General features: G+C 45.6%; 2 protein-coding genes across 4 annotated transcripts in view; both read right to left on the bottom strand.

Annotated features, from left to right (window-relative positions):
* Nucleotides 1–209: 209 nt before the first annotated feature.
* Nucleotides 210–26322, bottom strand: SP1 (Sp1 transcription factor). Of its 3 annotated transcripts, none has more exons than XM_083599229.1 (6): nucleotides 26150–26322; nucleotides 23602–23690; nucleotides 21309–22746; nucleotides 8127–8295; nucleotides 6424–6623; nucleotides 210–4802 (listed from the first exon to the last, which is right to left on the bottom strand). In XM_083599229.1, the coding sequence occupies exons 1-6, from the start codon at nucleotides 26154–26156 to the stop codon at nucleotides 4489–4491; spliced, it is 2217 nt and encodes a 738-aa protein (XP_083455355.1). In that variant the 5' UTR covers nucleotides 26157–26322; the 3' UTR covers nucleotides 210–4488. The 3 variants fall into 3 exon arrangements, with proteins under 3 accessions (XP_083455355.1, XP_083455356.1, XP_083455354.1); XM_083599230.1 differs by lacking the exon at nucleotides 26150–26322 and adding an exon at nucleotides 25597–25807; XM_083599228.1 differs by lacking the exon at nucleotides 26150–26322 and adding an exon at nucleotides 24940–25052.
* LOC310755954 (leucine-rich repeat-containing protein 3-like) overlaps nucleotides 20615–26898 on the bottom strand; it is a 220576-nt gene continuing 214292 nt past the window's right edge. The window contains exon 3 of the transcript XR_014544594.1: nucleotides 20615–20986. The gene's annotated coding sequence lies outside the window, so the exon portion shown is untranslated. The remainder of the gene's footprint in view (nucleotides 20987–26898) is intronic.

A 26898-nucleotide genomic window follows, 5' to 3' on the forward strand; every position in this document is an offset into this window, starting at 1 on the left:
ATGAACAGAGAGAACCAGTGGCATTCTGCAAGCAGGTGCAACAACTGCTGCCCCTGGGGCATCTCAAGGCACCGTTTGTAAAACATTGGGAGAAAATTAATACTGCATTCTACCAAGGGATCTAGAATTTCTGCTATTTCCAAAACATGACCCTTCCAATACATCTAGTTTTGAAAGATCATTAAGAATGTTGGGTGTTTTTTTAAAAAAAATACAAATACTTTCAAAAAAGTAGAGGGATTTATAGCAAGAGCTACTTCCCTTCCTTAGGGTTATAGCCAATGCCAATCATACTCAGAGCAGAGCCACTGAAATTCATAAACATGACTAACTTAGGTCTATGCATTTAAATGAGTGTACTTTGAGCAGGACTAGCATTGAACAAAACAACCCTTAGTGTTCAAGTTTCACAGTTTTCCTATACTTCTATCACGGGCTGAAAACACCTGGTTTCTACTTTGTGACCCCTGTGGTATAAGCTGGACAATATTGCTCTTTAAAAAGAAAAAAACACTGCGAAGATTCAGCAAGTAAGACCAATATATCCTTTGGGACGGGCAATTTGCTACTCAACACTCCTGATATAATTGACAACATGACAAAATTCTAGCTACTGGCTACCAATGGATTCTTCTCCTATGCCACACTGAGCCTGAGATTGAACAAACCACACTAAGAATAAAGAAGAAAATGTCCTATGGATTTTAAAAGAAAACAAGTTTCCTTAGCTGCAGAAAATCTGTACAAGAAGATGAATAGGCAAATACTTTTTGTGCAGATTGACAAGGCAGCAGACCTATAATGCAGTCCACAAGGATGACTGGGACAGACCACAGCGATGCTCACTGTTTTCTAAACAGTGAACATCTGAAGTTCTATTAATTCCTTAAGGAAAAGCAGCTTGAAAATGGGTGCTGAAGACAACTGACTGGAAATCAACACCTTCTGGCCATTCTAGAAGACACAACATGGCTATCTGGCAAAAGGGGAAGCATTCAATGTACAGCGTATTAAAAAGAGATCCTTACCATCTCTGTCAATATAAATTTGAAGCACTGGGACTACAATGGCAGACCCAGAGAAAAACTAAAATTAAGGACCAGAGGTTTCTGTATTATTGCTTATCATGTGGTATTTTACTTACCTAGGACATATCCTGTCTCCACCTTCCCAAAGCCTGTGTTCAGTCATTTCAGTAACAACATGGTTAACCTGACTTTCATGGAACGCTTAAGATCCATCACTGTAAAAGCAGACTTGCTCAGAATAAACAGCCACTCATACTTTTAAAATCCTTACTTCCTTGGGACAATCTATCTCTGACCTGACTGTACCCATAAAGTCCTTTTTGGCACAGAAAAACGTCTTGCTTTTGAAGCAACACTGGTTTGGAAAAGGTGCCATATAAGCTGATCTTGCAGCAAGATCAATCTGTTTGCCAGATCAAATCCAGCAGAGATACTAGAACGTTTTCAAGAGACAGTTTTCATTCACTCATGCTGAAATAAAACCCCTTTAAGCCATAACATTTACTACTTACAATTTCACTGGTCTTTCTACAAGTGAATGCATAGCGTGTACAAAGTGATAATCATACTTGCTTTCACACTGGGGCGCAAGTTTTACAGGTGCAATTCCAAATCTTATAAAACTTGACAGAAGGATGTTTCTAGCAGAGGCTCATCAATTTATTTTGATGTGCATCTCTGAGGATTTGGTGCATACACACTGAAGTGAAAATCTAATCAAAGGTTTTTCACTGGTATGGAGGAAGAAGCCAAGGTACTGGCATGCCAATGACTCGTTTTCTATGCTGGCACAGGAAGTTCCTATTTAACAATGATCAAAACACGCACACAAATTCTGGCATGAACTGTTTCGTATGGTACAGCCCTGCTCTTTGCAACCCAATATCTGCATGACAAGATATAGTGACTGAACTAAGAGCAAAATGATAAAAGGGGGTGCGCACCAAGCTTCACAGAACCATAAGCAAGAGAGGGGAGTCCTTAATACTTTTGTCTCAATGAAAAGAAAGCTAAACCGAAGAGCTAAGCTCACAGGCCAAAAAAGCTGGATAATTCATCTGTGCTGCAGAACTCATAACATAATCTCATACCAGTTCCTTTCCCCCCTAATACGGACAGTTTCCTGTCTTATACCTTTGATCTAAAGACGGGTTCCCATTCTCCCTCAGCTCAACAAATACTGCAGGCCATGCAGGAGATGTCCTTATGTTCTGAAACCGCATATCATTAAAGCATGACTCTGTGCACCAGGGGCCTTGCAGACACAGCCACCCGGTCAGCAGCAGCAACTACAAGCTTGATTCTGGCAAACTCCTGAGGAAGTGAGATGGCAGAGTCATTTCCTCCACCTCTGCCCAACAGAAGCACAGCTCTATGCCAGTCTTGCTAAAACACGGCATGCTAGCATCAAGATCTGATGGCTGGAATAGGGACAGAAGAGAAACTGGCTGGTAATTTAGAGCATAGTGTGTATTTTCTGGTGCTATTGGTGTGCAGGGGGAGGTGGCAAAGTGAAATAAAGCTGGAAGACAGAGGTAGAACAAGGCAGAGAAAGGAAGGCAGTTGGGGGTGCCGGAGAGTAGAAAAGCAGGTAGAAATGATGTGACATGGCCACTGCTCTTGAAAAGAACAGTTTAGGCAGGACTTGGGGCCGTGGAAGTGGCAGCCAAACATAATGGCTGGCTACCAAGTCATGGACCCCTGTGAGCACTCTAAGGCAAAGAAGCGTCGCCTAGGCACTGCAGGAAGCATCATTCTCCTGCTGAAGGATGTTAAAAAGAGACAGGATGCCTGTAAAAGCTGTCACCTTCCTGAAATTCAGTATTTGCTATTTTCCCTTCACTACTTGAAGCGAAAGCAGTTTGCTTCAATAGCCCAAGGGGAGAAGACTTAATTAACAGCTGAGTAAGACGAAGAGGAAAAAGAAAGGGTAAGGCACTGGCAGAGTATGGCCAACTGTGGTGCTGCATAGAATGTCAGGCTGGTTCACACTGAAGCCCAGGGCTCTGGGGAAATGTCCAAATACTGCTAAGATCAAAAGGCCCTGTTGCTCCTCAAAAGGCACCCTCTTCCTTCTTCATTTATTTTGGCCCTCACACATCTTCTGCAGCTTGCTGATAGCCAACAACACCCAGTCCCAGCTGCTGCATTTCCTATTCATACTGCACCCACATGGGGATGCACAATATTGCAAGGGAGCTGAATGCTACCAAAGGCAGTTTAAATAGAACTGGAGAAGTGCAATGCATTTGCTTGAGGTTTTAAAAAATAAACACAAATCCAAGATACCATACCCATCTTCCTTTCCTATTTGGTATAGCATTCACCTACCAAACAGACAAAAACACCACGGGATACAAAGCTCTAGATCTATCTTGTCCCACAGTACACACTTCCTTGGCTGAGTAAAGAGCTCACCCTTTCAAAACACACACCACCATATATGCTTGGCACATCATCTGCATGCGTACCAGGTTACCTGGGCCTCAGTTCCATTGCAGGTTTTATTATACGGGATTTTGACTGATTCAAATCAGAAAGTGAATAGGGCTTGTGCCAAATGTACAAGCCTAGAGCTGACTGCAGCAGCAGCAGGATACATCTTAATTGCTTAACTCCCGCAACAAAATCAGAATAGAACATGTTTCAGGTCATGGACCCTGCCACATGGCGGCATGCGGGGTGGGGGGAATAGCTGGTGTGCACAGATGCACTTCTCTCCAAAAGGAGAAAAATAAGAATTAAAACCAAACAAAAAAACCCCAAGGAAATAAAGTTAAACAAACAAACAAAAAAAGTACCCAAATTATTGTTTTTTTTAAATGGGGGTTGGAGAGAAGAAAGACAAACCTAAAAGCCAAGCATACAAAAAGCTAAATTTATGTTTTTATACTTACAATGTAAAATGCAATATAGCATCTGAACATAGGCTTGAGCACCACCTAACAGCTCAAGGAGTTCCAAGTTAAGGCATCTGAACAACGACCAAAGACTTTGGTCACAGCAATTTTAACCTCTCATCAAAATGAACATATTTTATAGCTTTATATAATTACAATAATAATAATAATAATATAGATTTTTTTCTGCTAAAAAGTATTTCAATGATCATATACATTTAGAACCAAGGCATGATGGCATCTGGGGTACCTAACAAGGGGGTGGACTTTTATGGGGGTGGGGGGAGAGCAAAACAAAACGAGTCAAACAGCTCAGGGCCATCTCCATCATTTCCCCAGGTAATCACATCAGGCATCTGAGGGTTGACCTGGACAGCAAGCAGGCCTTATTTTGCAAGCAGTATTCCTGGGAGACCACAATGGGGGTTGGAGGCTGGGTGGTGCAGCTGAGTCCCTAATCTTTCACCTTTTGTGTAATGAAAGATCTCATCCCTTGGACCCATTGCTACCTTGAGTATCCCACGTTTGCACAACACCTCCACCACGCAGTCCGCGGTGCCTCAAAATCCATTGCCGCTGATGTTGATTGACTGGAGATCTGCCACTTGCATGACGTTGATGCCGCTGCTGGCAAGGCGCGCGATGCTTTCGGAGCAGATTGCCTCCATGGCCACCATGTTGGTCGCAATTAGGGTCGAGGGTGTTGCCGCACTGGTGCCCTCTGCTGAAGCACCGGTGTCCATGGAGACGGCAGAGACGTCCATGGCCACGTTGTTGGGCCCCTTCTTGTTTTGGTGGGTCTTGATGTGCTTGGAGAGGTGGTCGCTCCTCATGAAGCGCTTGGGGCACTCTGGACAGGCAAACTTCTTCTCCCCTGCAGAAAGGAAATGAGGATGAGACTGCATAGACCCCCCTCCACACTCAAAGGGCTAGAGATCGAAGCCCTTCCACCAGCAAGCACCTGGTGAGTGAGCAAGTGGTACTCCAAACCAGCTGGAATCTAGCCCCTACCACCATCCATGCTCTTGTGTCCTTTTCTGGGTTACTGTAAGACACTCACAAAGTGGCCTTTGAAGATGGCTCTAAAGCTTCAACTAGTGTGGAATGCAAGTGCTTGTGTGTTGACAATGTCTAGCTATACACTGCACACAGCACCTATTTTAGCAGATGAAATTGTTGCCCATTTCCTTCTGTGTCCAAGTCAAGTGCTGGTTATTACTTTTATAATCCTAAATGACTAAGACCCAGTGTTGTCTCAAGAGAAGCCTTATCCCAGCAAACTTCCTTAAGATCTGCAGAGAGGGCTTCACTTTGGGGAACACCCATGTGCAAAGTGAGATGAGCTAGCACACAAGGCATGGCCTTCTCTGAAACAGCATCCATTCTAACTGTCTTTCTCAGTGATATCTGCCTTACGCCATCTGCATATGCCTGTTGCTGGGTGTGGTCTTTTTTTAAAAAAAAACAACAACATATTTTCGTAAGTTATTTCTAACTACATTTCCATTATTGCTCAAGTTTATTTGCTGATTTATAGTAACTTTCATCTACCATTATAGGAAACACGCTTTTAGTAGCATTTATTTTAGCTTCAGCAAATTTTGGAAAGCAACTGCGTTTTTATAAACGATATGCAAAGCAGCATCTGAAAAAGAAGCTTCTAAACAAATGTGTGTAGTACAACATTTAAAATGCAATGTTCTGGCATACAGTTACTCCACTAGCTGTAGTTCTTAATGTGTTATATTTCTGCTCTAATTGGGACACAGCTGAAATGTGGAGTGAGCAAGTGTACGGATTCTATAAAAATAACATCTCCCCATTTCTTAAACCTGGGCAATATCCAACGAATGTGTTCTGTCAGCACAATGATTTCTGTTTGTGCAACAGAACTCCCCCCAAATCTGTTCTAGGGGATCTCCCAAATCTTCCACAGCAGATTTAGGGAGGAGGCAGTGTATGGGGGGGGAGTAGGAAAGTGGGGGGATTCCCCACTGCACAAGCAGTAATCCTTGTGCTGGCAGGACACATTTGCTGGATACTGTTCCTGTGTTTGTGAGACCATAGCCTGAAGACTCACTATATTTTAGTAAGATCTAATTTATATATTTTAACTGCTGCTATATCTGTACTGTCCCTGTTATACCAAACTGCAAATTTAAATATATCCCTATTGTGTTTCATGACTTCCCTGATTTTGTATGCGAGCTGGAACTGGTCTGTGACCAAAATAATTCATTCATTCATAGCCTGAAGAAGGGTCTTCAATCCACAGCAGAGAGGATGACTATCTGCCCTTTAGCAAGGACTCTGTAGCAGCTGGAGTCCGGAGTTTATAAGAAACACATCACTAGGGAATTCTGGGGTTCCGCTGGATGAGATCAGCCTTGCATTCACGAAGGGTTCCAACATTCCTACAGTACTTGTTCCAATCATTCCTTTGCCCTGAGCTGATGGTGCTGCTTGTTCAAACCACACCAGATCCTTGCACTTACCTGTATGTGTCCGCTTGTGTCGCTGCAGTTCATCGCTGCGTGTGAAGCGCTTGCCACAAAACATCCAGGAACACACAAACGGCCGCTCTCCGGTATGCCACCGAAGGTGGGCACGCAGATGAGATGTCTTCCCATACACTTTCCCACAGCCTGGGATGTGGCAGATGTGCTGCTTCTTTTTCCCTGGATCCCCAGTGCCCCTAAAAATAGTTCCATACATAAAATCCTTTTAGTATTTTTGCAAATACTCAGTGTATTTTCACTAGACATGTTTAAGTGAATAAATCCCAGTTATATTAATGTGCTTTCTCAGTCTCTTACGTCTTCTGAATCCCTTCCCAATTCTCAGTCTTTACCTTGAGACCAGCATCATGTTACATCCTGCACGTCTCTAAAACGTGTGTATGTGTGTGTGTTTTGTGTACTTCTAACCCACTTTAAACCAATAAAATAATATAACAGGGATCTCCCTTTAAAATTAGATGCTTTACAGCTACACAAATAATAAGGCCAACGAGACCACTTACTATCAGCCTTGCAATCAGATTCCCACATTAGTGGACAGTTATTTTTCAAGTCTCTCGAGCAGATTTATAGACCAGCCTGTTCTAAGAGATCAGGAAGAGAGTCAATAGCTCCTGTAACTACAAGGAGACAATTCCCTATCTCAAATACGTGTGCTTTAACTTTTTCTTTGCTGGTTTAAGTGATGGTTATTTCAATTGAAAGCCACCTTGAGAGGCCTCTAGTGGGCTGAAAGGCAAAATGCTGAACAAACATATCTAAGCAGGTGCTCTCTGCTCATCTATGGCTAATATTTTAAACAATGGCCATAAATTACCTCATTCCCACCCCTACCTTTACTTTGCACTAATTGCTTGTGCAAGTTTCATGTCCTGAATACAGGCAGTTTATGTTTAATTGCTACAACAAGGAAGTTGAGTTTCTGTAGCACAGTTAATTACGCTCATTCATTGGATTGGTATAGGCAGATGCTACATTATTCGGCTCTGGAAATGTGATTTATTTATTTTAAGCCCAGATCCATAATTGGGCGGGGAAATGTAGGAAATAAATGGGACAGCAAAATAAATGCAGATGGTAATGGAGGAATCGTGCTGGAGAAGAGGTGGAGGAAAGAATCCATGGGTACTGTTGGAAGGCTCCCCATTGGTTCCTAGCCCCCAGAAAATGAACACCTCATTTCCCATGAGCACCAGGAGACGCTTGATTTGGTTAGTATTGCAAAGGCAACAGAAGCAAAGGCAACATAAGCCTGATTGTAGCTCCCCGTCATGTAACCCTGGCAAAACTTTGGTCTACATGGAGCTACAAGATGCACAACTTCGCCTGAAACCACCAACATCCTACCCAGGCAGCTCTAAGCACTGAAATCTTGCAGCAGGGTGAATGTGGCTAAGACTCTTGTCACAGAAAATAAACTAGTTGAGCAAATCATTCTCTCCCACCCCACCCACATGGAACCCAGGAATTTTGGGAGGGAACAAAGAGAGCTGGCTACCCTCCTGCAGATTTCTCCTCCTCCTCAAAACAATTCCCAGTATTCTTTGAGGATGTATACTTGCTGCTATGAAAGTCCTGAATGCAAAAGGTGACAAAAGAACTCCAAACCAACTCCATCCCTCACTTGCACCACAGCGCACAACACCTTAATGACACATGCTATGCCTGCACAACCTTACCTTCCTTCGTTGTCTTTGCAGTAGGGGCAAGTGCATGCTTCTCTGCGCATTCTTCGACCTTGCTGCGGCTGAGCGTCAGGGCTGGCCTCTCCTTCTTCAACGGTTGCCCCATCATCAGCCAGCCCGTCGCCACCGGTGCCATGAAGGCTGAGGTGGGTGTTATGATCACCTGCGGGAAAACAATTTTGCTTTGTATTTCACTATCAAAATGGCAATGGTACACACAACTTACAGAAAAAGGACAATCCGGTTAAAACCAACACCACATTTGGCTTTTCAGTTTAGCTGTCTGGGTAGTTTCTCTCCCCATCCCGCCCCAAAGGAAATGAGAAAATTACTCTTTGGAGTAGTGAGCAAGTGCAGAGCTTTCACATTTTCCAATGAGGAACAGTTCTTGCATCTCCCACAGGCAACTTCCAAAAAAATTCCCATCCGCATGTCGCCCAATGGTTCTTTCCCCTCCTCTCCCCTGCAGCCCCCTACGCACTCTAAAAATCTGCTATAGGGGCTTGGAGGTCCCTCCAGAGCAGATTCCGAGTGCATGTCCAGGGAGGAAGGCAAAGTCCTGTGTGTGCACAGTGCTTCTCTGTTTTGACTAACTGCAGTTCATCATTAAGCCCGAAACTGTGGTTCATCTTAGCTATGGTTTGTCGAAAGCTAGCTACCTTCATTTAAACCACAGCTGAGATTAACCGCAGCTTGTTGGGTTCAGAAGACACAAACTGCTGCTGATCCAAAACGAAGTGAACACTTCCTAACTCCTTGTAGCCACCCTGGAGGACAAAGCAGTCCTTACTCAGTACTGTTGTCTAAGAATATGAAAAATATCTGAAGCTACTAAATCCCCACCACTACAGTAGGTTGCACTGGGGCCTAGATTCTTTTGAAGTTGAAAGTTTTTACCTTATGTATTACACATTACAGCTTTGTTCAAGTTTCTTTGTTTGGGAACTTACAAAGTGCTGGGCTTAACAGAAAGATTTTTTAAAGTATCCGTTTAACGGGAAATGATTGTAGTAGCACCCGGGGAGCTAATCTGCAAAACAGATGCGAACCATCCCAATAATAGAGAGAGAAAAGGCAATAAATACAGCAGGCTGGGAGAGAGAATAGTTTAAGTAGTGCTTCTCCTAAGGAAGATATCAGGGGTTTTTTTTTCCTGGGAGCCTGCTAGCTGGCTAATTACTATGATCGCAGAAAGCATACATAAAGTTGAAAAATCATCTGTTAACAGCCCATGCACCATATTCTCTCCTCCTCTCTCTCAAAAGCCAATATCCAATTACAAAAACCATAGGAATTATAGCACAACACTGATGAGTTTTCAAATGCAGGCAAGGATATAAAACATTTTGTAAAGGGAGGGGAACCCTGAATGAGTGGGACACTTTCAAGCCTATCAATTTTAGTTCCCATTTTATTGGGCCATTCTTATGCTGTCATCTAATTGCTTCTTCCATAACTCCCCGCTACACTTCCCAAATAGTTTATTTTCCTACAAGCTTCGCTGCTTGATTATTTTCACGCATTGGGGGGAGTGAGGCGGGGAGAGGAATATCACGCAAATCGTAACAGATGCAAAACGCAGCAGGCTGAGCAATCTGTTTTCAGAGGCAATTAGCATATGCCAGTAGTATGGTCCAGCTCACTCATTTCCATCGGACCAAGGCATACATAAAGCCGTTAGGAGTCTGCAATACAAATTGCGCAGTTAGCTCTGCAACGCGGCTTCCATTTAAAAGAAGATACACAATCGCTCCTTAAAGCCACTGCTGTCAATCAACCAGCAATGCATATGCCATCGCAGTACTCAAGAGTATGGGACATAAATGCACTGTTGTCTAAGGAGGGTGTGATTCTCAGGTAATGCTGGGGGGGGGGGCGACTATGCCATAGGGGTTATTTAGTAAAACGCGCGCACACTCTGGTCCCAGGTTAGACACTCAGCATTTTATATAGTGCTTTGAAGTTTTCAAAGTATTTCAAATGGATTATCTTGATAATCTTGTAACAGCACAGGCCAAGGCTGGTATATTATTCTACACTGAAAAGGGGGTGGAGGGATGAACACCCTCACAAACAACTGGTGCATTATACGATTGTGAACTAGGCGTTAGGACACTCATCTCCACTGCCAGCTATCAACAGCTACCTCTGACAACCCTTTGTGGTGGAACAACAGAAAGAGAAGGCTGCTGCCCTCATGCCCGGGCATCTGAGCTTACTAGAGGCATCTGGTTGGCCACTGTGGGGAACAGGATGCTGGCCTGCATAGATCTTTGATTTGACCCAGCAAGGAATATTTGTTTATGCCTGGGTTGCTGTTTTTTGAGGGGGGGATTTACTGAATACAAGGGTGTGTTGGAAACACAGAACTGTAGCGCTGAAAAGGATCCCCTGAGGGTGATCTAGTCCAACCACCTGCACAAAGCACAGCCATCCCTGGGTGGACTCGAACCACCAACTTTCTGGTTAGTAGCCAGAGACACTGACCTATTGCACCAATGGAATTATTTTATCTCTTCACTGCATTTTGGTCTAAGTAATATGTTCTCACCTCCCTATTAACAAGCTTATGTGTTGCCCTGAGTAGTCACATGCCGTACAAGGAAGTTCTGACATTGGTAACACCGGATAGTTGCGCAAACATGAGACCTGCTAAACCAGTATGTCTGAATTGTAAACTGGACCAAATTACAACTCTCAAGTTTTTGTTTATTAGCTCACCACACTAAAGAAAAATCTGGTTCCAGGTGGAAATTTAAAAATGGTACAATACCAGGACTGTAAGCAAAGAGACATGGAAGAAATGTGAGGAAATGACGCACTAAAATAAATGAAGTACTGATGATGAGGAACAAGATTTACATTAATACACAATTTTAAGAAGAGGCAAGCATATGAAAGAAATACTTATTGCTGTGTAAAACTTTATTCTGTTTACTTTGTGAATAGTAATAATGAGCTTCAAATCTAGTTTGATTCATGTGCCAAGCAAATTGCAATATTAGGTACTGGGATCCAACACGAGTTAAAATGTGCCCATTCTTTTTTATTTGCTGTTTCTTGTAGCCATAAAAACATCTGACAAAACTAGTGGAGCTGGTTCTGAGTAAGATTACTTCACTTTAGTTACTGAACCTTTTTTGAGGACTACACTGAGATTTGAGACCTACTGAAGACAGTGATGTTGTCATACACCAGTCTTCAAAATCTGTGCTGGGGTTCGAGCCATTCTAAGCAGGGTTTTCTCGCTCTCAATAAAACTTATTTGTGTCCAGATGCCTGACTTAATTTGCTTGCAGTTAGGACTATGAAGTTACACAAGATTGCGTATCTTATTTCTAACATCAGGGGAGAGTTTGGGGGGGTGGGAATCTATGGAATATGAGAACCTGACGCTGGCTTCTAGGAATCTAAATTCTGCCCTCCAGCTTCTGCTGCTGTACACTTATAAACAAGTTGCATTTTAAGGCTTATTTGCCTTGCCTTTTGTCCCCACATTTCCTTACATTAGAGACAGGAACCTTTTTCAACTTGAGGGCTGTATTTCCTTGTGGGTAACTTGGGGGGAGTGCATGCCAGTGGTGGGCGGTCTGGGCCAGAATAAAGGCTGCATTCCAGCCACAGATGTTTCTACACACCTCTCCATCCAGGCAAGCAAAGTACTTAAGGAGGGCTGGTAGCAGATATGGATTGTAGAGAATCCTAAATGCCACATACAGAATTGTGGAGGGCCATGCCTGTCACCTGCTCTTGCACCTAATGTTCTCAGTCCATGCCTTTGGTGCAGATGGTAGTTGTTTCTTGACAAATCCTCACATATCTCTGGGCAAATTGCCCCGGGTTGTCTCTTCTGTTAATTCGTATTTTGTTGAGAGTTTATCTTGAAGTCAAAACCGGCAATGCCCTCTAGCAGCCAAGGGATAAAGTGCAGCCTCTTCACAAGCCATGGCATGCCCCAACTCCTGTTTCAATTTCCAAGCCTCAAAATAAGATACGCAAAGAGGGGTATAGAAAATTTTAGGTCCCAATTACGCGACTACCTTACAGCACTAAAGTAGAAGTTACAGGTGTTCTCTTATCAGGCATTTGCTCTTCTGCTTTTCACTTGGAATGCCTGTGTACATCTGCACATTAATAAACCTCACTTCCTTAAGGTTCCCTATATCGGCTCACAATCCAGGTCCAATTCATTGCAAGTAGCAGAGATGATGGCTGAAGAAAAAATATTATGAAAGCAAGCTTTAAACCGCAGATTAATCAAAGCTTTGGCTGATCATCTGCAGGGGCAATACTAGACAAAGTGAGGCTGAGAGTTAAGGGCACACACATTTTTATTCCTTAAGGCTATTTCCATTACACTGCATCATCATTAAATAGAATGGAGACAATATTATGTCCTACACCCCAACACTCTTTGCTTATAAAGTTCCCAGTTCCCTTCCTTTTTAATATCTCAAAAGGAACCTATATTGAAGTCTGACTTGTAAGAGGTAGATGACAGATCAGTTAATTTTTTTTCCAGGTGACAGCTCTACGGAAAAACTCCATAGTTTATAATCAATGAGAACGAGAGAAGCTACCAAGTCAATTCACGGACTTTTCAAAACCCTCTGTAGAATTCTGTGACAGCCAGAATACTCTGATAGCAGCAGATTTTCTACACCCATCAACCTTGAATTACCTGCACCATCGAGACAAAATGAGTGGAGACCAGAGTTTGCCACCCAGAAACATTTAAAGAATAAAGAAGCTAGGAAGTGCCCACATGGCTATCAATTACAGGCCAACCCTTCCAGCAACGTCATGGGTAGTTTTTGGCTAGCTAGACCAAAGTAGTAGCAAATGGCTAATTGGACAGAAATCAGATTCAATGCAACTGGAGCTGGAAGAGAAGCAGGATGCCCTAGGGAAGTCTGAACTCTAACCCCTTAGGGTGAGGTGGGGCTACGGTTAAATCCAACAAGGGCATCTCTAGAGTTGGCCACGGTGCAGGGAGGGCTGCAACTCAAGGCCTTCAAAGGCTACAGCTGCTAGCTTGGGGAGGTCAGGAACAAGCAACTTCCCCAGTCACTGAGGCCATTTCTCTTGTTAGGCAAGCTGAAACCAGCTAATCCTCAAAACCAATAAGCCTAATTCAGCTATCCTCCCTCTCTCATGGTGTCTTTCCTGCTTATCATCCACTGAGCAGAGAACTGAAAGGCGAAAATGTGGGCATGCTGCAGAGGGCAGTTCTTGCCCAAGAATCCTCTGGTCAAAGTTCACAAAGTTGCTAAACACAGATCTCTCTACTTTATTGCATGCACACACAAAATTAACACTTTCTTCATTCTGAATGAAGTGCTAGACTCGAAGCTTAAAAGTTTGCAGAGTCATCAATAAGAAAAATTTGGTAACTTGGGACTAAAAGCCAAAAACCTGTCAAGGCTGTGTCAAATGACTAGATGTTCTGAGAACCTCTCCTCCAAATAAAGTGAGTTTTGCTCAACTGCTTTATTTTAGGGTTGGTGCCAGCACACATGTTCACAAAGCAGACTGGAGTGTTACAACAACAAAAGAAGCCAATATTGCCCCATACTTCAAGTATGAGTTAAGGAAGAATACAAGAGGAAGGATTAAAATGTTTCAGGTTGTTATTGTTTTTACCATGTGTTACCAGGATTCCTTTAACTTTTTGTTTAATGCGGTGATCACGGCCAGCCGTTTTGGAAAGTTTGCCATGAGCAAGACAGCACGAATTCAGTGCTTGCTGTGTTATATATGAACTCCCCCCCCCGCCAACTGCCATCCAAGACATCAGGAGAGTAAGGTAAAGCGACCCCTGACCATTAGGTCTAGTCGCGGACGACTCTGGGGTTGTGGCGCTCATCTCACTTTATTGGCCGAGGGAGCTGGCATACAGCTTCCGGGTCATGTGGTCAGCATGGCTAAGCTGCTTCTGGCGAACCAGAGCAGCACACGGAACGCCGTTTACCTTCCCGCCGGAGCGGTACCTATTTATCTACTTGCACTTTGACGTGCCTTCAAACTGCTAGGTTGGCAGCAGCAGGGACCAAGCCATGGGAGCTCACCCCGTTGCGGGGATTCGAACCGCCAACCTTCTGATCGGCAAGCCCTGGGCACCACCCGCATCCCTATCAGGAGAGTAGGTGGGGGCAATTCTGTGTCAATGCAAAGCTCATGAGTCTCTCTCCTGCACTCCAATCCAAGGGAACCATGTGGCTTCCCATTGATGAACTTACCCAAAACATATCCCTTACAGAAAGCATAGAATCATAGCGTTGGAATTGACCCTGAGGATCATCCAGTCCAACCCGATATGCAGCTGTTTCATATGGGGATCAAATCTGCGACCTTGGTGTTATCAGCACTATGCTCTGACCCAGAGGTATTCAACCTTTTTGAGTCCACAGCTCCCTTTACCAACTGCATTCTTTCTGTGGCACCCCTATGGGGCTCAGGAGCCCAGTTATGTCACCCCTTGCCTGCACAGCTGGCAGCCTCTCACCCTTTTTCGGACACCCTCCCTTGTGGAGTATTTCCTCAGTTTCCTCTCCCCTCTCCTTGGGAGTCCTCTGGGCTGCCGCCCCTGGTCTCTGAACTGCACCTCTACCCCCCACCCCCACCCCAAAGAGAGGTGCCTCCCAGAGACACCATTCGCCTGTGGAGCTTATAGCCAGGGCTGCTGCAATAAACAGCTGTGCAAGTCTTTGGGAGGCAGAGATGTGAGAAGGCATCAGAAGAGGCATCAGAAGAGGGAGGGAAGGAAAGAGGGACAAAGACCAGTGTTGCCCGTGGCACCCCTGACCATCATTCAAGGCACCCCAGGGTGCCACGGCACACTGGTTAAAAACCACTGGTCTAACCAACTTAGCTATCCAGCTGTGAAGAAATATCTATGCCAAGATAACTTTTTAAAGTCCCACCCCTTGCACAACAGTTTTACAAATAAATGTCTTCCACTGGACTATCAACACGATCAAATGCCAACATTAGCTTATGGGAGTTATAGTCCAATAACATCTGCCAACTATAGCTTACGGGAGTTGCAGTCCAATAACATCTGGCGGGTCACAGATTCCTAGTCACCTTTGGGTTGAAAGGAAGCAAGCACCCAAACTGGAACACAGTCGTGCAGTTTGCCTTAGTGTCTTGTTCATGGCCTAACGGCACAATGAACGTTTGTGCAGAGCCACTGAAAGAACAGAGTTGTCTTCGGGCCTAGACATTCTGTGTACTCAAACACTCTTCCCTTATTTAAAAAACACTTCACTTATTAAATATCTTGTGCACTAAAAGAGGCAAGAGCCCCACATCTCGCCACAGAGCAAGTTGAAAGCTGCACTGTTAGCTCCTGAACAAACAACTTGATTTCAGAAGCTTAACTTTCTAGTTTGCTTTATTTGAAGAACCATGCCAGAAAGAATTAGGACACAACGCATATGTGTTGTGATCTGCAAAACTTACTTATTTTTTCACAAGCACGATGAACTGCAGCTCATATATATGCTCCCTTTGATATTTTTTTAGTGTTTAAATAAAACATAATAATTGTTCTAAACCTCACACATGGCTACCATGAATTATCCCTTAGAATACATTTGCTCTCTAGTTGAGCAGAATGAATTAAAGATAATTTTCGTCTTTTGGCTCACTGTTCTTTCTTTAACCAACATCCTTGTCTCTCTTCAAACTTGCCATTCAGTGTGTTTTAATTTTGCAAACTAGCTCGGTGTTGGCTAATCACCATGCCGAATATCAGTAAGCCATACTCAATGTGGCGTTCTATCACCGGAAGTGGCCTGGATTACACTAAAACAGTAGTTTGACTAGTCTCACCTACATGATGAATCACACCTTAAGATGGCCAAAAGTGACAGGTGGATGGGACCCCAAATTTGGGTCTCCAGCTGTTTTCGGACTACAATTCCAATCATCCCTGCTAGCTATGGGTGATGGGAGTTGTGGTCCAAAACCAGCTGGAAACCCAAGTTGAGAAACGCTGCATTAGGGCAATAGGATGCTGGCAACTCCAATGGAAGTCATTGAAGAGGAAAGGAAATGAACGGCTAAAAGCAGCTATAACATGAAAGACTGGGTCAAAACAAGCATTCAAAGAAACCAAAATAAGGCATGTACTGGAGGCACGACAACCATGCCCTGTTCTCAACTACCCCATACTCTACCATCACATTCAGTAGGCTCAAAACGGGCTGTGCACATGCAGGAATGCAGAAAAGTGGCAATGGGCACTGAATTCAGCTTTGTAGGGAGCTGAGCTCCCCCCCTTTTTTTAAAAAAAGGTGTTTTAATCTACCCCTTGCGGCTGTGAAGATATGTTTGAAGTGTGTGGGCAATGCCTGCTGAAATCTCAGCAGCCAGAGGAATTGCTCAATAAGGCTTCTGTGGTCCGAAGTCAGAACTTTACTGCCCTGGAAACATCCTTGCCCACAATTTGCAGAATGAGAAACTGTTAATCAAAAATAAATTAAGTAAATATGCCATTTTTGTGGGCTACAGAATTTCACTTTCCTTGGTGCAGAGTTCAGACTGCCTCAACGTCTTTTTGAGGACACAATATTCTTATAATAATCTGAATGTGATCTAGCCCTCTCAGCATGAAAATCTGATACACCACAATGTGAGAGAAGCAGGATGTACACTAAACCATGACTACTAATGAGGGACACATTTGCAAACAAGCAGCTATGTGGAAAGATGCCAAGAACAAAAACCTCACCTGCAGTTCTGCACGTTACAAAAACAGTTCCCCCAAAACAGCTTAATTACCCTTTGTGAAAGAAAGAGAAGCTAAAACTAGGCAACACTTAAAAATCATTCTCTGGTTCTCCAACTCACTGGAGAGACTTCTTTTCAAATGCACTACTTAATGTTTAAACATGCACCATTCCCAGAAACCAATGCAAAATAGGAGCAAGAACAAACAAGACAGGCTCTCCAAACAGAATTACTTTTTCCAAGCAGTATTAGATCTCTTTCAAAACAAGGCTGCACATTTTGAGTGCCAACAGCTAGTTTTAGAGTACCTTCATACAAATCTATGGCCTTGTTTTTAATCTACTGTCTTAAGAGTAGACTGTTTGCAACAGAATCATGCTTTTTGCTCACCAGTGGCCCTTTGTAACAAATGGCAGCCTTTGTGCCATTCTGAATGCTACACATTTCAACAGTGATATCATAGCCATACTACATCCTTCCTTTGTCTTTCTAAATATACATTCAAACTACCTCCACACTGTATAACAGTGTAAAAATCTCCTTTATCTTATTTACTTACAGCATTTGTACCCCACACCCTACCCACAAGGTGACACTAGAGGGACAGGGAGGGAAGAGGAAAATCTAAACCTGAACTAAGGCACCAATTATCAAACAGCTATTATGATGACCAGCTGTCAGTTCAGGGGCAGGAGGTGCCTGATGGAGCTGGTCTCTCACCCCAGAACTGATGGAGTGAGCAAGAAGGCCTGATGGAGTTGGCCTGTCCAATATGGTTCTGGGGCTGAGAGGAACTGTAGTTTGAAATATCCGGAGGGCACCCAGTCGGCAAAAGCTGCTGTATGCAATGCCCTGTCTGTGCTGGACTGATTATGAATCCAATTGGTGGGGTTCAGCTATGAGTCAGCCGTTCCTAGTTCAAATCTCAACTTAGCTCACACAACTATCCTTTGTCCAATTGCCTAAGAGACTTGTAGGAGAAAGAGATGGAAACTGCACAGCTCAGGACCAGTGGTGTCCAAACTTTTTAAAAAGAGGGCCAGATTTGATGAAGTGATGGGCTCTGAGGGCCAACCAAAGTTTTTGACCTTTTTTTTAGGGCTGAAGTTGTCGAGGGTTTTTTTAGGATTTTACCCCAGGAAATAAACTGCCACAGGAGCCAGATTAAACCGACCGGCGGCCAGATTAGGCCCCCCCCCCCGAAACAGACTTTGGACATGCCTGTACTACTGGAAAACTTAAGGTCAGACACTTCAGTGGTGGCCAAACTTGGCCCTCCAGCTGTTTTTGGACTAGAACTCCCATCATCCCTAGCTCACAGGACCAGTGGCCAGGGATTATGGGAACTGTAGTCCCAAAACAATTGAACGGCCACGTTTGGTCACCACTGCTTTAGGGTTTATTTTGTCTACAACCAAAAGGGCTAAAACACTTTATTCTCATTTTTAAGAAATGGAAATGCAAAACAAGGGTTGTATTTGCAGATAATGTGACACAAAAACCCAGTTATTACCCACAACCTGACACCTATCATATGTAACAGGCAGGCTGAGGCTGCATTGGAACCAAGTATTATTTATACCCACATCTGCATTCATGAGCGCAATGCACCTACCAGCTACATCTTAGCAATAGCAACCTTCCTTGATTTCTGTGCATGTTTCAGAGCAAGGGTATGGAACCTTTGGCCCTCCAGATGTTACTGGGCTCCAGCTCCAATCAGCACTAGCCAGAATGGCTAACAAGTCAGTGGCAATGTAAATCCAGAAACATCTGCAGATGAAATGATTCCCCATCCCTGTTTAAGCATTACAGATCCTGGGAGTAGCCATGGCCAAGGACAATGAGCTGTTGGTTCACACATTATTTTGCTTCTATGATTGAAGACATAGGCCAGACATCTACAACAACAAAGAGCGTCACAGTGACATGTGGTCTATCCTTGGACTATCTGACTATCAAGGTCTGGTGAAGGACATAATCTTTTTTTGGTAAAAGCAGCACTCCCCTTCAGCCGTCCCCCTGGAGCTACTCCTCCTCAAAAAGAGGAAATCTTTTTGGATTAAACCACTTTAAGTCCACACGTTTTTCCACTTATAATCAATAGCAGCTGAGGTGTTTGAGTAATAGCTGAGTAGCACTAAGGCAGGCATTCCCAAACTCAAGCTGTTTTCCCCAAGCTGTTTTGGGACTACAACTCCCATCATCCCTAGCTAACAGGACCAGTGGTCAGGGATGATGGGAACTGTACTGTAGTCCCAAAACATCTGGAGGGCCGCGTTTGGGGGTGCCTGCACTAAGGGATATGGGAGATTATATCTCCCTCTCAGCAGCCCATACCTCATACCTCAGACTTTAGAAAAGGGGAATTATGTTAGGAACTCTAAATACTAAGCTTCACTGTAACATGCAGTTTAGCCCTGTGTCAACGGCATACAATTTATTCATTTTAAAAGCTACAATTCTGCTGCTTCCAAGTCCCAGAGGTCTCATCCTAAAGTAAAAGTAATAAATATCTATTATCTTATGGTTTCAGATCTTTTGAATTCCACATCACGTCACAAGAATGAATGTAACACAGCTAGGCTACAACCCTGGACACACTTATTTGAGAGTTACTCTGAGCTCATTGGCATTTGTGACTCAACACAGCATGTTTATTCTTTTCCCCCACCCCTCCACTTCAGCTTCTGGAATTTCTCTTATTCCCAGGCCACAAGGGTTTTACTTGCACATTCTTTGCCATCCACTGATATCACTGAGCAAGGGAGGAGTTCACAATGCATAAAGCATCCTCAGTGAACTTTGGAAACAGTGATCTCAGAAAGCGGGAACACAGTGACTGGATCCCTAACCAGTGGCTGTATTTATAAATCTTGTGTTATACTGTTACGTTACATGAACAAAGGGAGGGAATTCCACATTTAAATGACTGATTGTACACAGGGAGCCTCAAAAAGAATAAATAAACCACAGCTTGGTTAACGCAACCAGGCGGAGAGCCAATCACTTATGGCATCAATTTCTCCCCATGCCCTCAGACCCTCCAAACATGGCAAAGCCTAAGACATTCAGCCATCTCTGTAGATCTTGGGGGCAAGGGTTTGCTTTAGGACATTTTCTGCAGCTGGGTGGAAGGTGTTTCCCTGTAGCACTACTTAATCATGCTGTGGTGTGTGTGTGTATGCTGCAGCTTTGTGGATCCAGCCAAACTTGAGGGTCTTTTCCATCTGGTCATCACTCCACCAGGAAGGAGGGAAGTGACTGGATGGAAAAGATCTAGGTGTTGGGTTCAGATTTGGTATTTACACATTTTGCAGCTACATGAGATCATACTACACAAAAGCAGCTTCTGTGGAGAAATAAATAAGAGAAGCATTTTTTTACACTCCTCCACAACTCCATTATTTCAAAAATGGTTGCTGGAAGTGTGCCAGATCTGCTTTGCCACTTGGCTGGCCACTCCAGAAATGGCCAGCTCTCTACATAGTCGCAAGCATTATAAAGTATATTTATAGGCAGGCAGCCATCATAGCATTAACAGCAATCTAAATCTACCTAGAATATTAATGGGGAAACCCAGCCAGATGGTCAGGGTATAAAGAATAAATTATTATTATTATTATTATTATTATTATTATTATTATTAGTGAAATAAAACGAGAAGTAATAAATAGTCTTCTGTATGGAAGGTCCCAACATAAATTTATGATGTTATTATAACTAGCATTAGTGCCATGGTATACTGCAAGATGAGGGACGCGGGTGGCACTGTGGGTAAAAGCCTCAGCGCCTAGGGCTTGCTGATCGAAAGGTCGGCGGTTCGAATCCCCGCGGCGGGGTGCGCTCCCGTTGCTCGGTCCCAGCGCCTGCCAACCTAGCAGTTCGAAAGCACCCCCGGGTGCAAGTAGATAAATAGGGAACGCTTACTGGCGGGAAGGTAAACGGCCTTTCCGTGTGCTGCGCTGGCTCGCCAGATGCAGCTTGTCACGTTCAGCACGTGATCCGGAAGTGTCTCCGGACAGTGCTGGCCCCCGGCCTCTTGAGTGAGATGGGCGCACAACCCTAGAGTCTGTTAAGACTGGCCCGTACGGGCAGGGGTACCTTTACCTTTTATACTGCAAGATATGGACATTCTACATGTTTACATTTTTAAAACTTTCTGAAACAGTGGTCCTAAAATATGAAACAACACGCAACTGGGCATACCGTAATAATACGGCAAAGCCTTGAAAATTCTGATACACTGAATTGGACATTTTCAGAACTGGAAAGGCAACTGTACGTTTTGTAGTTTGCGTCCTCATTTGCAATCTTCAGCATGTTTGCACTGACACTTCCAATGCATTTCCACTAGCAATGAAGGGCAGAAACTTGCCCTTCTAAAACAGAAACTGATCTCAACCCCAACCATATGCCTTGCTAAAATCTCCCACTTACCTGTGGCATTTGTTATAGTGAGTGGAAGCCCTTGCAGCTGATGAAGCTGGATCCCAGATCCCAGGGCCCCCAGGTTAATGGTCTGAAGGCCTGGCACAGAGGAAAGCTGAGCGGCATTTACAGTGACAGTGCCACTGGGCAGAGAGGCAGAAGCGATGGGGGTCAGTGTCGTGTTGGTGCTCCCTGTCTGCCCCAGGGAGACTCCTTGCACGGGAGCCAAGGCGATTGTCTGAGCTTGAGGGTTCTGAACCTGGAGATTCTGCAGCTGAATCGTCTGCCAGCTCACCTGCCCGTTTGGCCCCATAGTGGGTGTTCGAATAAAGATTGGACCAGTATTGGGGAGAGCCTGGATCTGCAGGTTCTGCAAGGCATCTTGGGTAGTAAAAGTCTGGCCAGCTTGCCCTCCTTGAACAAGCTGAGGCTGCACCAGAATCTGCTGTTGCTGCTGCTGCTGGTTTTGATCAGCATCTTTCTGCTGCCCTTGCTGGACTGTCACTCCAGCCAACTGCAGAGCATCCGTATTTTGAGCACTTCCTGTCCTCTGAGGCGCCTGCACCTGAACGTTTGTTCCCAGAGTGCCGCTGGTGGAAAAATTCATGATGCTCAAATTACCTGTTGTGGTAGTGGTATTGTAGCTGTTGGCATTGGTAAAGAAAGCGGCAGAATTGGCCTGGGACACAGCCGTGCTGGAGGAACTGACAGAGGCGCCAGATGTTGCTGGTTGAGAGCCACTCTCGCTAGAGCCAGCGGTGCTTAGAGTAACCGACTGAGAAGTGGGTGCCAAACTGGCTGCAATGCTATTGACAGGCAACAAAGTGATATTGCCATTCAAAGCCAGTGGCACATTAGTGACATACTGAGTCTGCCCTGACAGGGCATTCACTCCCTGAATGGGGACAGCCTGCTGCAGAAGATTTGGCATGGCAGCCAGGATATTGCCTGTCCCCGACTGATTTGCAATGAGCTGCTGGTTCGTCCCAGGGATAATCTGCAATTGGCCATTGGCATCCTGTTGGACGCTGACTTGGGTAGGGGTGGTGGCAAACTGCAACTGTTGGCCATCCACAGTTTGAAACTGGGGAATCACCCGGTACTGAATACTGGGTATCATTCCTGGCAAGCCCGTGAGGACTTGCTGGCCCTGCATGTTAGGGGTGGTAGTAACCACATACTGCCCTGTGGTAGCAGGTCGGTTTTTGGATGACGAATCATTCTCATCATTGCTTGTGTTCCCTTGGTCTTTGGGGGAGTCAGAAGTCCCAGAGGGAGTAGAAATTAGTTGCCAGCCATTTGCATTCTGGGAGATGTGAGTTGCAGCAGTGAGGTCCAGTTCATTTGAGCCTCCTTGTTGTCCCTGTGATCCATCAGCATTCTCATTGGGAGATTCAATCCTGCTGCATGTTGCAGCCAGCAGAGCCAGAGGGGAAGGCTGGGACTCCTATCAGGAAACACAAGACAGAGAGAGGAGGAGTCAGGCACTTGCCTCACTTTCCGGGGGTTTACACAAAACAAGGAAAAGATGAGGAGGAGCATACAAGCAAGACAGCCTACTGGAAGCTGTTGAACCACCCACTACAAGCAGCAGAGACTGCAAACATCGGACTCACAAGCACAGTACAGATCAGCTGCAGGGAGAATAGCTTTCACCTCCAAGAAGATTTCTAACAAATACATCCTTCACCACGGTGTGACTTTCCATCACAAACAGCCTTCAAAACCCACAGAAGGCAGTGATGGCCATCAACCTACCGGTAGATGGCTTTAAAAGAGGATTAGGCAGATTCATGGAGGATAGGACTATCAAAGGCTACTAGCCAAGATGGCTATGCTTTGCCTCCACAGTTGGAGGCAGCAATACTTCTAAATACCAGATGCTGGAAGCCATCTTCTTGTGCTCAAATCCTGCTTGCTGGTCTCCCACAGGCATCTGATCAGACACTGAACTCACAAACCAAAGGCACCCTGGGCAAGACAGCTGCACAGTCCAACAATTCTTAAATGAGGAAGTTCAAATTTTAAAGCTCACAGGGGCACTGCTAGAATTTGGAGGAGCAGCCTTTAATTAACCCACCATCTTCTATGACAGCAAACACTGCTCTCTCTATTCCCCCCTACACAGTCTCCAAGCACAAAAGGCTGCAAGAATTCTAACATTTTAGAGCATGTTCATGAGGAATGCAAATGAAACTGTTACATCCAATGAAACTGAAAACGAGAACGTTTCATCATAATATTCATCAAAGCTCCCCGCAAACACACAGAAACCATTGCCTATTTTAGAACCCACACTTACCTGGCCCTCACAGTTCCGTCCATCATTACTGCAGCTTTCTTCTACCTTCTCAGTTTTGACAATAACCATTTCTTCTGAAATATCATGGTCTGCATGGGAATTGAGGGTGCAGGAAGGAAAAAAGAAGAGAGTGAAGACAGAATGGTCAAACACGCACTACAAAGCAAGCAGCTCTACCAGGAGGAAGGACAGTTTGAAAATACAGATTTAAAAAATAGGGACTTTGAGCATTCTAAGTACGTAGTTACTGTTAAGTAATTCACTTCATTGCAGAGAACTCAAAAGTATTATGGTTACGCACCCGGTGTTGTATTGGATAATGGAAAATATAAGTACCTTGGCTTTGGAAAATTTGCTGAAAAGCATCTAGCACCCTGAAGAGCTAACCTTGAGTTAAGGTCTGGGGGCGGGGGAGCAGAAGGAAGAGTGTGTGTTGTGGGGCAGATGTTAGAGAAAACAGAGAGCACCAGTGTAGTTAACAGTGCTGGGATTGGACCAGGAAGACCCATACTCCAATTCCTGCTTAGCTACGAAGTTTATGAGCGTCCCTGAGCAAGTCTCAGCTTGACATACCTCACAGAACTGTTCAGAGGATGAGAAGGAATGATATCATGAACTCCTTCAAGAAAGGGCAGGGTACAAATGCAACAATAACATCTCAGTTAGCCTTTAAAGGGCACCAACCAACATACCAGAAGGGGGTGATATGCATCATGTATCATCAATGAAAAATTAAGTCAGATGGCGGTGGCAGAGTAGTGGGAGGAGAAGCTGCTGTCACATATGTGAAAATAAGATGGCCTCTCCTCACTGAACCAAGCTGTTGTTAATCATAATTGTTGCTGTACAAACTCACAACCACCACATAAAGCAGGCTAGGCAAAGAAATGGTGACTCAAGGATTGTCATATCTCTTGCACCACTTCCTCCTCAGTACTGGTATAGAAGCAATTTTTCAAGCTCTAGAGACGCACATTAAATAGCAAATCTGGCAAACAACTCAGGCTGAAAGCCATGTGGAAAACAATCTTCTTAACAGATCCAATAGACTCTGTGCTCCCATACACAACATGAACAGCTTTTTCCGTGTTTCAGTATTTAAAACTCAGTTGAGAACACCACCCAGTATTCTCAGAGTCCCCTTTACATTTGCATATGGGGGGGTTGCCCCCCAAGGGGAATTATCAAGCCTATTTTTAACAGCCTTCCTCACAACATGTCACTAAAACTTTAATTTTCAGTGGCATGCCGCTATAAGAAAAAAGGTATCCCCCTTGCTGAAACACACTTCTTTATTTGGTAGTGATGTATCAAGATACCCTGGAATCCCCTTCATACCTTTCAGGTATGAAGCCATTAAAAAAAATAAATCATCATCTGTCTGGACCTGGGGAAGCAGCTGCATGAGTCAGTCCCAAGTGGTGTAGGAGTTATGCAAACTTCTGACTTGCAGCTGACCCAACAAGGAGCTCTGCACTGCTCTAAGCCTTGCATACTCTTAGTGTATAGCAAAGCTTGCCAAGCAAAGTTTCAAGTCCTAATCATTGAAGAGTTCCAAGTGAATACAACCTTATTTTAAGGCCCCAAACAGTTTATGGAAAAGACAGCACTGGAGAAATTATCTGGGAAATCCAAGTGTGCGTGGGTTTGTTTTAAAAAAGAACCAGCAGTAAGTTCCTGAAGACTGCCTTCCTATATTTAGGAGATGTGTGTCTGGCATATGGGCCTAGGCCTCTCTTGAGTTTCTGTCAACCAAATCGTAGAGTTGGAAGGGACCACGAGGCTCTCCAGCCCAAACCCCATTGCAGTGCGGTAATCTTTCGCCCAACGTGGGAATCGAACCCACCGCCCACGGGAGCAAAGTGCTTAGCCCAGCTATACTTACTCCTGCCGCCCTCCCCCCGCCCCATGCGGGCAACCTCGCGAGGGAAACCCACGCGCGAGGGAAAGCAACTCTGCACATGCTCAGGAACGCTCCGCCGCTCCTTCACTAACCTCGGTTACTCTGAGAATTACCGCAGCTTGAGCCCCAGCTCAAGTCGCGCCGTGAAGGAAACCTATTTTCCCTTTCCTTTAAACACAAGACAAGCGCCTGTTTCTGCCTCACGGCTTTGGGCCGCACGGCGACGGAGGATCCTCCGGTGGTGGAGGAGGAGCGGCGGCTGCTACGGCGGAGGCTGCTCCTTCCTTCCCGCCGGGAAATTCCCACCCCCAGCCGTATTCCTGCCCCCACCTGGTCCCGCCCTGGACACCCCCCCCCGGCACACCCGCGCGCTGGGCCCTGCCCTGGTCCCTGAGGCGACCTGCCGCCCTCCTCCTCCCCCTGCGCTTCCTCCACCCCCCAATGCACTAGCCCCGCTCCCCTTCCCGCGGGCCCCTCCCCGAAGGGCTTCCCCTGCCCTCGGCGGCTCCCGCCCGGCTTGCCCTCCCCTCAGCCGGGCTCGTTACCCCTCCCCCGCCCGGGTCCCTCCGCCCGGGGGGCTGGGCGGGGCGGGGCGCGGGGAGGGAGGCGGCGCCCCCCGCCCGCCCGCGATGGTCCCGTCCTTACCGCTCATGTTGGCCGACGGGGGGAGGCGAACCCAAGTGGCGCCAGAGGGGTGGGCGGGGCGGGGGGCAGCGAAGTCGGTGACGAGGCAGCCTAACCCCACCGGTGACCGCCAAAGGGTTGGCGAGGGGAGGGAGCTGGCGCCGACACGGCCCCGAACTCGAGGGCACGCCTCCCGCCGCGGCGCCCAATCACGGAGCCGGGAGGGGACGGCTGGAGGCGGGGGTTAGCCGTGAGTGGCGTGACGCCCGGCCATTAGGGCGGAAACGAGGCGGGGTTTTGTCGCGGGGCGGGAGGGGGAAGTGAGAGGGAGCAGGAGTAATTTACGAAAAGCTCCGCGGCGGTAGGCCTTTCGGGAAACGCCTCTAGGTGAGGCCCCACCCAATGGCGGGAGGGCGTGGGAGGCGGGGCTTGGCCGAAAGCTCTTTTGAACTAGCTGTTCCGAGTGGGGCGGGCAGGAGGCAAAACTAATAACAAGCGGCGCCTACGGCCAATCGCGAGAGGGGGGTTCTGAGGCCTGAACGGGCGTGATGAAATTGTGCGGCTTAACTCGTGATTGAATTGCCTGTAATCCAATCACGGCTGAGGCTCACCCCTCCGCCCCAAGACCGTTTCGCAAAGTGGGTTTGGCGAGGCCTGGGATAATGCGGCGAATGACACGGAATGTAGCCAATCAGCTCCCGCAGAGAGAATGGTGAGGGGAAGACGCTTTTCAGAGTGATGGAACGCTTAGCCAAACAGCGCCAAGAAGA

This window comes from Podarcis filfolensis (genome assembly GCF_964270895.1).
Source record: "Podarcis filfolensis genome assembly, chromosome: 2".
Classification (NCBI taxonomy): Eukaryota; Metazoa; Chordata; class Lepidosauria; order Squamata; family Lacertidae; genus Podarcis; species Podarcis filfolensis.

What these genes read in the sequence shown, in the direction of transcription:
- SP1 (XM_083599228.1), bottom strand. Translation starts at nt 25,006, where the DNA reads ATGCAGCTGCTTCCCCAGGTCCAGACAGATGATGATTTATTTTTTTTA. An exon ending in AATGGCTTCATACCTGAAAG is followed by an intron (nt 23,691 to 24,939) that starts GTATGAAGGGGA and finishes ATTCCCATGCAG; the next exon opens with ACCATGATATTTCAGAAGAA. An exon ending in ACACAAGCGGACACATACAG is followed by an intron (nt 4,803 to 6,423) that starts GTAAGTGCAAGG and finishes TCCTTTCTGCAG; the next exon opens with GGGAGAAGAAGTTTGCCTGT.